We start from the raw sequence: 15,238 nt of genomic DNA on the forward strand, positions 1-15,238 counted from the left end.
CCACCAGGTTGAAGGGCTGGTGGAGAGGTGGTGGGAACAGTGTCCCTGCCCCACTGACAGCTCAGTCCCTGGGGTGGTCCTGTCTGCCCTCTGGCTCTGAGACTCTTAAGTCTGCTGTGGACAGTCCTCAGGGGAACACACCCTCCCTGTGGACTTCATGTTAGCAACTCACCATCTCCTATGAGACTCCTCGCAGTGGAGAGAAATGTTCAAATTCTGCGCTTAATCAAAACTCAAAAAAAAGGACTTGGAGTGGGGAGGGAAGGAGTGGAGCCAGCTCCTCAGGACCAGCTGACACTCGGGCCGCAGAAAGCTCCAGGTCCACACTTGCAAGTGATAGCATGCCTTGCAGGGCTCAAGGTTGCTGAGAGATTTGGCAGCCAGGCCTGAGTTCAGAGAACACACGTGCTCGGGCCAAGCGTCCTGCCTGGGCGTCACAACCGTGGGGAGGAGCGAGCGGGCATTTTGCTGGAACACTGGTCTGAGCCTGGTGGTGTTGTCCTGTTGTCATCACCTCCACCTCGGGCGGGAGCACCGAGTAGGGGAGCGATTGCATCAGGCCCAGGCAAGGCCCTGATTGGTCTGCCCCGCATGGCTTAATTCACGAGCTAGAGGACCGAGCCGAAGGCAGCCTTGTAGCAGCTGCCCTGCTGCCCAGAGACAGCCTGCCCACCAGGCCTCTGTCGGTGGGTCAGTGCCCAGAGTGGGGGTCCTGCCTGGCAGGGACAGTGGGAAAGGCTGGGGATACACTCCCCTTCAAGACACAGTCTTGATTTAAAATGCCATCTTGTTCCTCTGACTGCTTTTTCCATGCTGTTGAGGTAAGATTTTTTTAAGTGTCTCATGTTTCCTCTCAAGGCTACACCCCTACTGATTTTGCAGCTGGGACAGAGAAAACGTTTGGTCCTCTGAATTTTTGCTTGGCCATTCCCCTGTCTGGGAGCTGCCCATAGGTCATGGCTTTGAACAGCTCTGGGAAAACAAAGCTGGCTTGGAATTTTGTAGGGGGAGGGCCGAAGAGTTTGGGGACTGCCCTTTTCAGTTGTTTGAGTTTCGGCCTGTTCATATTCCTTTTCTCATCTTCTTCCTGAGCTACAGTGAGCGTGAGGTGGGTAGGGAATGACGGGAGGAGGCAGTGGGTGCTGCCTGCGGCACTGGGGACCCTTGAAGGGAGAGCAGCTGGAGTCACCCAGAGTTAGGGATTCCTGCGGGGCGTCTGTTGCTTTCAGTCGGTTCAGCTGTAAGCTGTCCAACCCCAAGACCACCAGCACACTAAAAGGAAATCTGGGACTTCCCGAGACAGACCATGGAAAAGCAGCTCGTACACTGGTTTGGCCATATGTCCCGGAGGTCTCCTGGGTGTTTTCAGAGCCTGTGCTGGAATCCTATCTGTCCTGTGCATCCGCAGGGGGATGAGAGGGGAGTGTTGATGGGTGCAGCCTGCGGTCACCTGCTGCTTGGAAAACCAATAATACATGTTGGAGTGCTGTCATCTATAATTTTCCCCTTGTGTGTTGTATCAGTGTTTATTTCTGAAGACCCAAAGTTGTTCATCTGGAAGTGTCATATTCTTGTGTTGCAGGATGTTAAAGTCTTCAGTGAAGACGGGACAAGCAAAGTGGTGGAGATTCTGGCAGACATGACAGCCAGGGACCTGTGCCAGCTGCTGGTTTACAGAAGTCACTGTGTGGACGACAACAGCTGGGCGCTGGTGGAGCACCACCCACACCTGGGATTAGGTGGGGAGCCTGTCTGGGTAGGGGCAGCTCTGGGAGGGGGCAGCTCCAGGAGGGGGAGCATGTCTTTGCTGGAGCTGCTCCAGAAGTGGGGGGCAGGTCTGGGAAGGGGGCAGGTCTGGGTGGGGGTAGCTCTGGGTAGGGGCAACTCCAGGAGGGGGAGCAGCTCTGGGCAGGGGCAGCTCCTGGAGGGGGAGTAGGTCTGGGCAGGGGGCAGCTCTAGGAGGGGGAGCAGCTCCGGGACAGGGAGCAGCTCGGGGTGGGGAGCAGCAGTGCATATTCAGGGTGCTGCCAGGTGAAGGCCACCAGCAGCAGATGCCAGACTGTCACTGCAGTGTCCCTGCCAGTGGAGCAGGTGGTCTGTCTGTGCTCCTGCTTCTTCCCCTCTTCTAAACTTTCCCCTTCCTCGCTCGTGGCCCTCTCCCTTCTGGTGCTTCCAGAATCTCACTCTTGGATGTTTGGAGCAGTAATTCTCAAGGGCTAGGACACAGCAGGAAGGAGGGTCCCTCTGGTTCAGCAGGAGGACTGGCTGTGAGAGGCCCGGGGCTTGCTGCACACCTGTGCTCTGGGGAGTCAGCCAGAGGTGCCCTGGAAGATTCTGGCATCACTTTGCAGAGCCGTTCCCTCACCAGATGGGGTTGGGGAGCCATGGTGACAGCCTGCAGGAAGGCACAGGGAGGCCCCCAGGAGTCCAGGGGGCAATGTCATCTAAGTTTGAGTTTCCCACAGTGTCTCTGGGTATTTGAGAGAGCAAGAGATTATTTTGAAATGTGTACTATTTACAGAACCTATTAAAGTTTGGGGTTTGTTTGTTTGGTGGCTTATTTCAGGTAAAGAAGCTTTTCAAACTTTCATTTAATTTTTTATTAGATAATGTATGGTGCTTCTAAAATCATGGCAAGTATTTAAAACCAGAATTTTCTGTATGTAAGTCAGCTGTATTTTCTTTCCATGTCTTGAAGGAGAGAAAAACTGCACAGCTTGCAAACTTCTTCCCATAGTTGAAAGTCTTTCTTAAAACCTTTTAGAACAATTAATAAATTGAAATTAAACCTAGATCTGGAATATTCCTTTCACTAACTGGCATTTGTGCAGCTCATATTATACAATCTAAGCCTACATAATACGAGGTACATTTGAGTTGGCATTGCTTGAGGTCACATGTTCTGGCTCTGCTGTGCTGTCAGACAGACGGTGTGTGGTTTAAAGTAAGCACTAAGAACTTCTGACTTCTTTCCTGTCACTGCGGATGTGCGGTGCACTTGTGTGTCATCTGAGGCTTTTTCCTTTGTCCCCAGCAACCTTCTACTGGGTACATTCAGCGGTATTCAACAGAGCAACTGACTGGAAGCTCCTAGTGGTCTGATAGGGCCACCCAAGGCATCTGCTGACACACAAGTAATTTGGAAACTAGATAGTGTCGGAGCCCTGCAGTTTGTATGTGCACAGACATGCACACACACATATATATGGACATATATACATGTGTACAAAGATACATAGAGAATTAATTTTAAAGATGTATCTGCATAATTAGATCCAAATATAATGAATGTCGTTGAAAGACTCTTCAAGAGTCTAGCCACTTTTAATTTACAAGGAACTATGAAAGCATCTTCAGCAGATATTCTAATACTTGACTGTCACTGTACACAGAGGGTATGTGCAGCGGATGCAGATAGACCACTGACATGTACAAGGACTGCTTGAGAAATTATTCCAGTATTTCTTTTCGTAGCACCTCCTGTAACCTCATATAGTAGAGACACGCTGTGTCTTAAAACCTGGGAGATGATTCATCACAGGAAGAAAATTTATTCTGAGGGACTAAGAAATGAAATGCACATACCCAGTAGTCTCAGGGATGTGATCCTCGTAAGTTTTGTTCTTCACTCTTTCTCTGATTCACAGATGGATTGACATACCCCCCTTTAGGGAACAACAGTTCATTATAGCCAAGTAAAAAGGGGGAACAAAGAAGGAGAAGAGCAAGTAAAATCATAAAAATGACAAAGAATATTTGGACCCTGGTTGACAAAAAGAAGTCAGTGAGCTGAATTACAGACACAGAAAGTCCCCTCAGAAGGTTCCTCCTCACCTTCTCCCATTGGCTCCTTTTTCGTGAGCAGTGAGCGGGCCCGTGGTCCTAGTGACTAGGTTCTGTAGATGTTTCTGCAGGCTTAGATACACCAAGTCCGGCAGCATCCGCGGAAACCTCCCACTGTCCACAAAGAGCTTCTCCATTCCTGTCCCTGTGTCTGCCCTGCCTGTTCTTCTCTTTGTGATCTAAGCCTATCATTTTCTTTCTGATCTGTTGTTCTTTAGGTGAAAGTCTGATTCTTTCTGTTTATCCACCAGCGCTTAATGGTCAGACACCCAGTAGTGGGAAGAGGAAGGTTTCAAGCTTTCCGCGGGGCAGGGTTGTGGGAGCACCTTCCAGAGCAGCCTGGGTGTTTCTGCATAACTCCCCTCGCATGGGGTGTTCTCTGTGCTAGATGGTGTTCCTGTTGTGTTCCCAGGACCCCCCGCCTCTCCCCCCACCATTCGCAGGGCAGAGCCACCAGCCCCATCTCCCCGGTCACTGACTCTCTCTTCAAAAGGTGACACTCTTGTCAAGTGTAATTCGGGAATGCTCCTGGAACCTGCGTGTGTCCAAGGCTGGTGGCTCAGGCCAGAGGGAGATGATGCGTGCAGATCCCTCAGGCAAGTGGTTGAGTCAATGTGTAGCCTCAGGATTTGAGGATTTCCAACCACAATTACCGTGCCAGTCTTCGCAGCTAAGCTATGATAACCGTAACAGTACTAAGCTTTTTCACACTCAGAAATGAGTGATGATTTAGGAGATGTGGGACAGTTACTTCCTTTCCATTAGTCAGAGACCATGCGTATGTGCGGGGTGTCCAGCCTCTGAGGGTGCCCTCAGCAGAGCATCGTGCTCACAGAGGCACAGGCACAGGGGCAGCTGCCGGCGTGAGTGGGCGACGTCTCTGGCTGGGGAGACCCTTCCTGCCCTCCCCCTGAACTGGACTTGTGGCCACAGCCAGGTCCGACGCCCCTCCTGGTGCTGCTGCCAGCTCCTACGTGCTGGTCCTGTGGCACTTTGGCGTAAAGGCTGGGCCAGAGCCCCGAGTGGTCAGTGGTCTTAGGTGACTGGGTCACGAGTTTCCTGATTTGGGTTTCTTCCTGGTCAGATGAGAAGGGTACAGCAGCCGCGCTTTGGAAGGCCCAGCGCATCCAGACCCTGACATCTGCACATGCAGACAGCGGTCGTGGGAGAAGCAGCTGCCCACCCTCAGCCCTGGTGCTCACAGGTGTCTTTGCAGGCTGATCCTCGTCTCTATCTCTGTGTCTATTACATCTCAAAGGCACCAAATGACACCCTTTCCCCACTAAAGGATACACCTAGCAGGAAGCTGCTTGTTGGGCAGATCTAGACAGCAGGATGTTTTCTGGGGTGTGTTTTGCTTCTCACAACTCCGCTTAGCCAGGCAATGCCCTGGGCAACTGTTCAGTGCTCTGATCTGTGCCATGTGGGCTCTGCTGGTCTGAGGGGCTGCAGGGGTCAGCGAAGCGGGATGCTGACACCTCCTAGTGCTGTTGGCTGGGCACTGGGTCTGCCAGCCCCACCCCACCCGCTGGGGCTGCCCGAGTTTCTGCAGAGGAATCCTGTGTCCGCTGCATGGCCACAGAAGTAAAATAGGATTTTTTTTTTTCTTTAAAGAATTGAAGTTTAGTTGATTTACAGTATTATATTAATTTGTGCTGTACAGCAGAGTGACTCAGTTCTACACACACATATATATTCCTTTCTGCATTCTCTTCCATTTTGGTTTGTTGCAGGCCCTGTGCTGTACAGTAGGGCCTTGTTCACCCAGCCTGTATATAACAGTTTGCATCTGCTAATTCCAGCCTCCCAGTCCTTCCCTCCCCCTGGCAACCACAAGTCTGCTCTCTGTGTCTGGGAGTCTGTCTCTGTTTCGTAGATTTGTTCATTTGTGTCGTGTTTTAGAGTCCACGTAGAAGTGATATCGTATGGTGTTTGTCTCTCTCTTTCTGACTCACTTCACTTGATACGGTAAATTCTGGGTCCATCCGTGTTGCTGCAAGTGGCGTTATTTCATTTCGCTTTTATGGCTGAGTGGTATTCCATTGTATATATGTGCCACATCTTTGCCCATTCCTCTGTTTCTGTGTCTGGGCCTAGTGGAGTCAGCAGAGTGACCCTGGGCAGAGAAGCAGCTGCTGCTGGGACCCTTGGCAGTCTGCTTATGCTGTTGTGTGTGGCTCTCCCAGGGTTGCTGGGCCGGGAGGAGAGGAGCCTGCCTGGGACGTGGCGTCTGGGGGCCCCATGCAGCTGGTAGCTCCTGTCCGGAGGACCAGGTCATTGCCACCTGCTCTTTTATTTCTCCTTATTCTACCTGTTTTGTGTGTGTGTTAGTCACTCAGTCATGTCCAACTCTTTGCAACCCCATGGACTCCTCTGTCCATGGAATTCTCCAGGCAAGAATAGTAGAATGAGTTGCCATTTCCTTGTCCATATTTTACCTGGTGAAAAAACCTTAATTCTATAAAGCAACCATTATCAGGCTATTGGGTTGTTGTTTTCCCCCCATGACTACAGAAATATTTTTCTCTGAATTAAAATCTTCAGAAAAGTCATGAGTTTGTTTTCAATGGAAGACACGTGCTAATTCCTATTTTGTTGGTGGTGGTGTCTATTTTTATTTTATTCTATTTGCTGACCCCTGTCTTGGTGGCAGATGGAGCTGTTTTAAGCATGCTCGAGCTGCCCCTGGTTCCTCTCTTCTGTCCTGGGGAGACCGCAGGCAGTGCGTGTGGTTCCTGAATTGCTGGCCAGTTCCCGTCACATCTGGGGCCTGTCGATGGGTCACTGGCAGTGCCCGGTCTGGCCCATACTGAGGTGCCTGAGCTTTCTGTCCATCAGGGAGAGGAAATTCAGGCTTTGAGTATGTCTCTGCCAAGGAATCCTGCCCTGATATCAAACCAAGGCTGAGTGTGCTCTGCATGCCCTCATACCCGGCTCAGACCAGAGCCCTGGTGACCGTATCCTTCATGGACAGGAATTCTCCCATGTTCTGAGATGCCTTTGACTCGGAGTGCTGTCGCCCTCCACTTCATCCTTCCCTGAAGATGAGACTTTCTGGGGCTTCCCCACTGGCAGTGTAAAAGGAGGTGGGGGCCGGAAGGGCTGACACGGCCCTTTTGGGTCAACTTCATAGAATCTACTTCTCTACCGTTTTGGCCTCGGTTCACACTCGAAGCTGCCCTGGGCTCCCGCTGGTCATTTATCGCATTAGGGAATGAGGTTAGTTCCCACCACCCCGTCAGCAGGCTGCGTGTGGACACGTGGTGGGCGCCAGCCATGGAGCAGAATGGTTCCTTGTACTCCCTGGGGAACCAGAGTGTTCAGGCTATGAGGGAGAGCCTACCCCAGGTTGATGGTGCGGCCAAGTCCTGTGCTGAGGAGTGTGTGTGTGCATGCTTGCTCGAAGGCCATGCGGTGTGCGTGTCCTTCCCAACAACCTGGTCCAGCTGTGAGAGTGGCTCTAGGATGCGTGTGGTTAGCGTGGGCTCTGGCGCTCAGCCAGGTATGGGGACAGGCTGCCTGCTGGTCACTCCCTGCCCTGTGTTCACCCCCAGGTGGCTGAGTTTCTTGCAGTCAAAGTCGTACTCTGCCTGCTGCCCCTCTATCTGCCCACCGGTGCATGCTCCATGCTCAGAGCTCCCCGCTCTGCCTTTAGGTGTTTTCCCAGTTGTTAGAGTCCCTGTTCTTTTCAAGAGTTGACATTTCTTAATTTAAAGACAAAATCACTTACAAAGAGTCCTTTTCAGAGATAGTTTTTATTTGGCTGTGCCGGGTCTTAGTTGCGGCACATGAGTCTTAGTTGCCCCACACATGTGGGATCTTAGTTCTCTGACCAGGGATCGAACCCCCGTCCCCTGCATTGTAAAGCAGGGTCTCAACTGCTGGACCACTAGGAAAATCCTATGAAGAGTCTTTGTTGACTCTTTCCTTAAGCTTTGTTGATGCCAAATTGAAAAGAAGTATGCAAAAGCAAAGACTGACCCGAGTTCCTCATACTCTGAGTCCTAAGACCTCTTCTGCGCTTGATAACGCATTAAAGTGAGATTTCAATTTCATTTAGCTCTCAATCTCATCTTCGCCACGATGCTTAAAGAATGGAAAAGTCGGGTTTTGTATTTGGTTGCGAGGCTGCCTGGAAGGTTCTGCCTGTCTCATCTCCAACAATACTTTCTCCTGCAGAGCGGTGCTTGGAAGACCATGAGCTGGTGGTCCAGGTGGAGAGCACCATGGCAAGTGAAAGTAAATTTTTATTCAGGAAGAATTATGCAAAATACGAGTTTTTCAAAAATCCCATGGTGAGTTTTATCGCTTTGGATTTGGGGTTTGGAACTCTGGAAATATTGCAAGTATAAACTACTTGAGTTTCATTGTAGCTGATCACAAAATAACTGACTGAGATGTAGTAGGAGGCAGATGGTTTGAGAATCAGTGTTGCTAGTTAACCCAGCAATACTGGCTGGAAACTGTCTCTCGGATGCATAATTGAATGCCTTTGTTCTGACCAAAGTAACCATCTCCTTTTCCCAAAAGTAACAGTGGGTGAGGAGGTCAGTCTCTAAATGGAGAGAGAGAGCTGGGGTGAGCTTCTTTTGGAAGTTCTTAGTTCAGCTGGAGCAACTTGGTCAAATATTCAGTAAAATAAAAACTCATTCCTTTTGGCAAGTAGCAAATATTGCTCTGGGATTATTGGGGGGAGAAGCAGTAGAGAAATCAACATCTGAGTATATTAAGCTGGTTTCTTGGAGTTTTCTGTTTTGGGGAGCTGGGGCCCTTGCCTTGTGGGATGTCAGCATGGGGAACCTCGTACCTGCCGTGGCATGAACCCCAATCCTGAGTCACAGCAGCAGTAGCTGGGGGGAGAAGTCCCAGTGCCTACTTCTGGTCCTGATAGTTTAGCTGCTTTTTTATTGAAAAGAAGAGATTTGATAACTGCTTTTGGATAATGCACCAAACAAGGCTTCTTCACATCCCCGTGCTCATGTCCTGGTTTCAAGAGTTCTTTGTCTTGTGCACCCACCTGTGTCCTTGAGTTAGGGAGTGGGGCAGCCCTCTGCCTGGGTGCACTGTGAGGCGTGGGTCAGAGAGGGCATCACAGACTTCAAACTTGATCCTGCATTTAACGGAAGATGCAGCCTTTTTGAAGTCAGTGTTTCCACTGTGTGATAAATTAAAAGGACCATCATTTTAAATACAGATTGTCCATAATCATGCCTATAGGGATGTTTTTAGTACTGGCATATCTGTAAGTATGTTTTCCCCACTTGGAAGCTAACCTTTACTGTCTTTGTTTTTCCACATCCTAGAATTTCTTCCCAGAACAGATGGTTACGTGGTGCCAGCAGTCCAACGGCAGTCACACCCAGCTTTTGCAGGTACTGGGCAGGAAGAGGCTCCTGCTGGAGTTTTTGCATAGATGCTCTCGGGCTGTCCCAGGGGCCTGGTAGAAACTTGGATCAGCTGAGCTCGTCCTCACAAATATGAGCCTTGGCTCCTGTTGGAATTTAGAGTATCAGGAATACATATTTACTTGGGAAAGCTGTGTGTAGCTAGGCTTCCCAGGTAACGCTGCTGGTAAAGAACCCACCTGCCACTGCAGGAGACGTAAGAGGCTCAGGTTCTATCCCCGGGTGGGGAAGATCCCCTGGAGGAGGGCCTGGCAACCCACTCCAGTACTCTTGCTGGAGAATCCCACGGGCAGAGGAGCCCAGCAGGCTACAGTCCATGAGGTCGCAGAGTTGGACACAACTGAAGTGACATAGCACGCACACAGCCAGGCTCCCTCAAAACAAGCACTTAGCAACAGGATAGACTGGCAGAGGCCATCGGAGCAGGAGAGTGCGGTAGAGAAGCTGTAGCTCCCGTGTCCCCTGCGAGCACCAACCCCGTCTCCAAGCACAAGGCCCTGGAAATCGCTGCAGCAAGAGTGGGTCCGTCTCATAGCAAAAACTGATCCATGCATGCATGCTAAGTCGCTCAGTCCTGTCCAGCTCTTTGCGACCCCATGGACTGTGGCCCACCAGGCTCCTCTGTCCACGGGACCCTCCAGACAGAATACTGGAGTGGGTTGCCGTGCCCTCCTCCAGGGTATCTTCCCGACCCAGGAATCGAACCTGCATCTCTTAAGTCTCCGGTTTTGGCAGGCGTGTTCTTTATCACTGGCACCACTTGGAAAGTCCCCAAAACTGATTAGGTTGCTCTAAAATCCTTAAAAAGTTACCTCTTATACTCTAAAATAAAAAAAAAACCAACATACCTATCTTCATGGTCTCCTCGCTCCCTAAAGTCTGCTCCTAGTTAAACCTGGCCTTTCCCTCCCCCACCAATGGAGGGGGCCACCAGCTACCTCTCCACACTTACTGCTAACTCATGCTCTTCTAAGAGGTCAGAATATTCCTCTGCGCGCCTAAAAATGTATCTCTTAACAGTGTGTTAAGTGAGAGAATAAACCATTCACTAACGCAACCAGCACTCTCTGCTGCTGCTGCTGCTAAGTCGCTTCAGTCGTATCCGACTGTGCAACCCCAGAGACGGCAGCCCTCCAGGCTCCCCCGTCCCTGGGATTCTCCAGTCAAGAACACTGGAGTGGGTTGCCATTTCCTTCTATATAATATAAGAGAAAGTACTAGAATGTAGTTCCTGTAGAGTTCTTCCCTGAGCCCTCCCTTTCCTGCTTCATTTCTTCTGCCTCTGGAAGCTGGGAGCCTCCACATTCTATTCTGGGCCCTCCCACCACAGCATCTGTGTGCTCTGGGCTAGAGTTGTCAATACTCGGTTATCCTGGTTTATACACAGCGAGGGGCAGATGACTTCCTGCATCTTAGTTGCCTGATTTGAGATGATTTGGTGCGTGGTGAGGGGGACAGTGACCTCTGGAGACCCCAGAAGCACTGCCTGGGGGCACTGGGAGCTGCCCAGCTGGCCTGTCCCACGTGCAGGAGGAGAAATGTCTGTTTCAGTCAGTGGAGGGGACCCACAAGGGTCACCCCAGACCTGGCTCCCGCCCTCTCTTTCCCCAAGAAGGAGGTGCTGCCAGTGGGTGGAGTTAATGGGAACAGTGGGCTGTCCCCATTAACAGTGGGTGTGTGTTTCAGGAGATGGACAGACACAGGACACACAGCTTTCACCAGGGGACATGTGGGCAAAATGACAGCCAGATGGCTTCTCCCAGCCCACGCGCTCCTCATCAGTGCTTCTGGCATTTCTGTTGCCCCAACTCTGAGGATCAGACTGGGATTTCTAAGGAAAAATAGAATAAAGGGCAGGATGCTTAATCATATGGTCTTATTAGGAGATTTATGATTTCTGTTTTTCAGCATTAAAAAGATCTATTTGCTTGTGTGTTTAAACACGAATTATATTTTAGGCACCACCAATTTAGATGGGAATTTTAAGACTTTTGAAAGGAAAAATATTTGCAAGCACTCAGTCTAATACAAAAAGAGTATTTTGGTAATTCATAAAATGTTCCAGTGTCAATGATGCTCATAGTATGTCCTCATAATTTCACGTCAGTATTATCTGACTTCTAAAATTTTCTCTTCAACAGAATTTTTTAAACTCCGGTAGTTGTCCTGAGATTCAAGGGTTTTTGCACGTGAAGGAGCTGGGAAGGAAATCATGGAAGAAGCTGTATGTGTGTTTGCGGAGATCCGGCCTCTATTGCTCCACAAAGGGAGCTTCGAAGGTGAGTTTTAGAGGCACAACTGCCAGTCACACCAGGCTGGGAGGGTTCCGAGTAAAGGTGCGCACCATGGCCTCCTCCCAGCTCGTGACTTATGAAGCTGAGTGTGTAGCAGCTAAACTCAGAGTTCCTGGTGCACAGGTCTCCCTGGGAAAGCAGGTGATGTCAGACCTGGGGCCCTGGGGGCTGTGTGCCCCCCACCGCCAAGCGGGCCAGCCCGGGCTCCCTCTTTGGGCTGGCAGCAGAGCCTCATGGCTGCCTGAGTCCCTTGGAAGATGCTGACTTAGTGTCTATGATTTGGAAGTTGGTGTCTAGGATCACCATAAGGGTATTTAATAGATGATTGTCACCCTGATGCCAATTTAATATATGTTATTGTAGATATTTTATGGAATAAATTGCAGTTTGTGTGTATCCCCAGTGGGAAGAGGAGGTGAGGGATTGCAAATGGCTGCAGGCCTCTGAAGAGAGTTGGGGTGTTGTGGGCTGGCCTTGCTGGGGTCTTTTGGTGTCTTTGCATTTCTGACATATTTTCCTGTAACATCTGAGGACACCTACCATGGGAGCATACCCAGCTGACCTTGGCCGTGCTTATACCATCCAAGAGCTGCAGTCTCTTCTGTTCCTGCCGGAGAGAGGGGAGGAGCTGGGGACGCCAAGGGAGGGTGCTGGCCCAGCATCAGGCTCTGGGAAGTCAGGAGGGAAGGGGCGTGGCCACCAGAGAGGAGGGGCATGGCCACCAGGGAAGGCGTGAGCGGGAGGAAAGGGGCGTGGCCACCAGGGAAAGGGGGAATGGGCTGGAGGGAACGGGCGTGGCCACCAGAGAGGAGGGCTTGACCACAGGGAAAGGGGGCGTGAGCTGGAGGGAACCAGCATGGCCATCAGGGTAATGGGGCATGAACTGGAAGGAAGGAGCATGGCCACCAGGGAGGAGGGCGTGGCCACCAGGGAAAGGGGGCGTGAGCTGGAGGGAAGGGGCGTGGCTGCACGCCCTTCCTCTGAGGCTGCAGGTCTGGTCACTGGGAGGTCCACTTCCTCATTTCCCAGCTCTGATGGGCGCCTTATGCGTCCTCCTCGTTGCTGCTGAGCCCCAGGTCATTTGTCGCCTAGAGGAGGAAACAGATGCGGGATGGACAGCTAAGGCACAGGATGGGACATTTTGCGAGCAGTTGGCCACTGATCACTCAGCATAACAACCGTGGTGGGGGTCTTGCATTTGAGTGTATACTCCTAACCTTGACCATGGTGTGCAGATGTCCTGGTTTCCACTTTGAATATTACCTTATAAGGCGGAATATCAGATACATTGTATCCATCTGTCTGAATATTGGGAGGTGGGGTTTTTAGCAGGGGCTGGGGGATATGGTTTTAACTTGGTACTTATGTGACACCATGGTTATAACCTGTAGACTGTCAAGGGGAGAGGTGTTGAGAGCATGCTTAGACTGCCCTCTGCTGACAAGGACAGGAAACACTTGCTCTTGGCTGTGCTGAGAAGTTCCCCCCTATAAACTTGACCACCTCCCCGCAGGAGCCCAGACACCTGCAGCTGCTGGCCGACCTGGAGGACAGCAGCATCTTCTCCCTGATTGCTGGCAGGAAGCAGTACAGTGCCCCTACAGACTATGGCTTCTGCATAAAGGTACCGCCCACCCGAGACTCACAGTGAACTTTGAAATTAAACCAGCGACCTCATCTCTTGGTTGTTGCTTTTAAAAATAACAAACGGTTTCACATTGGATTTATGCATTCGTATAAAAATATTTCACGTGTGCTTTCAATGTGTCAGTCCTTGAGTAGCGCAGATGATCAGAGAAAAGCAGAATCCCTGATGCACAGTGCCCCGTGGCTTAGGGGCGATGGGCCCCGTGGTTTAGGGACCCCCCCCGAGCCTGTCACCTGAGTGGCCTCCAGGGTACTGAGTAAGCTGATGCCTTCTGTGTGGGCTTCCAGTAAGCAGGACATTAGATTAGGGGTGACCACAGCTCTGCTTCTCACTGTGCGGGTGTGTGAGGGCACACACACATACACTCACGTGTGCACGTACATAGCTGCACACGCCTGTGTGAACAAGCACATGTGGACATACGTGTGCATGCTTATGTGCACACACACGGTCCTTCCTACTCGGTGAGGTTGTGTTGTCAGTCATCATAATAGTAGAGATTCACTGAATTACCCACTATGCATGAGACATTCTGCTGAGGTTTCTACCTCCATCATCTTCCTGGGTCTTCCCAGTGCTCACAGGGTGGGAACTGCCCAGCCCCGCTGCCCACACGAGGCTGCTAGTGAGCGAGCCCATAGTCCCCCAGCTGGGCTGTCTTCTAAGCTGGAGGAGCAGACAGGGCACAGGGAGCCTATTCCATCCAAAAATACTATTTTTCTGCTTGACTTGGTGAAGCTTCTTTGGTTACAAGTGGTAAGAACTGACCTCAAACCCCCTGAAGGGCGCAGCGCACAGGCGGCTGGTGGAGAGCGGCTCGTGGGGGACTGGAGCCGTCCCTCTTTCCCCTGGCCCACATGCCAGCTCACAGCCCTGCAGCCTCTGCCTCTCCCACTGTATCCGCCACACGCAGGGCTGTCCTTCAACCCTCTTCCACATCCAGGTTCCCGAAGCAGAGAGGTGGGCCAGTCTGACCCCTCAGGGCCCCTCGGGTCGGCTCAGGGGGCCCAGCCCAGCCTGTGCCTGTAGGCTTTCTTCCATCACAGCCAGCCCCTGCCCCTGGGTGGGCCCCTGCCAGCTCTCCGCTGTCTCTTCTCTGGCCACGTTGGTCTCCCCCTCTCTGGGCCTTTCCACAGCGTCTGTCCTTGGCCTCCACAGCCCTGAGTCTTGGAGGCTCCTCCCTGCCTCAGCTCACCCTGTGGGCCCTTCCCGCAGCTGCCTCTTCCTCGGAGGTGACGGAAGGCACCCCCTTCTAAAACCTAGGAGTGGCTGTCCTTCCCGGAACCCACCTTCCCTGCATGAGCTACACGCCCCGCTACCCCCACCACCTTATGTTTGCTTTCCTGTTTGTCTCCCCCAACACTCACAGTGGCAGGATGACCGATCACTCAGCTGAGTACTAAGTAACCAACTAGCAGGCCCAGCCTGTGCCCCACAGAGCCATGAGTGATTCCCAGTGCCCAGGCGCACACACCTGCCCGTGCTCCCATCTCTGCCACCTGGTGGGTTGTGCTGCGGGTGGAGCTCAGCTCTGCCCTGAGAGGAAGGGTGGTCCTGACTCACTGTCACACTCACAGGTCTTCCTTCTCCTTTAGCCTAATAGAGTCAGGAACGAGGCTAAGGAGCTGCGCTTGCTCTGTGCCGAGGATGAGCAGAGCCGAACGTGCTGGGTGACAGCCTGCAGGCTCCTCAAGGTGCGTCCCCATGGTCGCGGGGTGTTTGTGTGTCAACCCACGGTCACTACGTGTGTCATCCCGAGGTCACTGTGTGGATCGTCCCCCGGTCCCTGTGTGTGTCACCCCACGGCCACTATGTGTGCATGTCAGCCCCGAGGTCACTGTGCGTGTGTGTGAACCCACGGTCACTGTGTGTGCTTGTTAGCCCCAAGGTTAGCGTGTGTGCGTCTCTGTGGATCATCCCCTGGTCCCTGTGTGTGTCACCTGACGGTCACTATGTGTGCATGTCAGCCCCGAGGTCACTGTGCGTGTGTGTGAACCCACAGTCACTATGTGTGCTTGTTAGCCCTGAGGTCACTGTGCGTGTGTGTG

General features: G+C 51.8%; 1 protein-coding gene across 4 annotated transcripts in view; it reads left to right on the plus strand.

The window, feature by feature from the left end:
- Window positions 1-15,238, plus strand: part of GRB10 (growth factor receptor bound protein 10) — a 179,665-nt gene that overhangs the window by 132,650 nt on the left and 31,777 nt on the right. For 3 of the 4 annotated variants that reach the window (XM_040260221.1, XM_040260222.1, XM_040260224.1), the window contains 6 exons: window positions 1,583-1,739; window positions 8,023-8,138; window positions 9,147-9,215; window positions 11,390-11,527; window positions 13,056-13,166; window positions 14,786-14,884. In XM_040260221.1, the coding sequence (XP_040116155.1) occupies window positions 1,583-1,739; window positions 8,023-8,138; window positions 9,147-9,215; window positions 11,390-11,527; window positions 13,056-13,166; window positions 14,786-14,884 (690 nt within the window). Of the gene's footprint in view, window positions 1-636; window positions 822-1,582; window positions 1,740-8,022; window positions 8,139-9,146; window positions 9,216-11,389; window positions 11,528-13,055; window positions 13,167-14,785; window positions 14,885-15,238 lie in introns of those variants that run through there. The other variant, XM_040260223.1, reaches the window with a different exon arrangement.

Source organism: Oryx dammah, unplaced genomic scaffold (assembly GCF_014754425.2).
Source record: "Oryx dammah isolate SB20612 unplaced genomic scaffold, SCBI_Odam_1.1 HiC_scaffold_18, whole genome shotgun sequence".
In the NCBI taxonomy this organism is placed as follows: Eukaryota; Metazoa; Chordata; class Mammalia; order Artiodactyla; family Bovidae; genus Oryx; species Oryx dammah.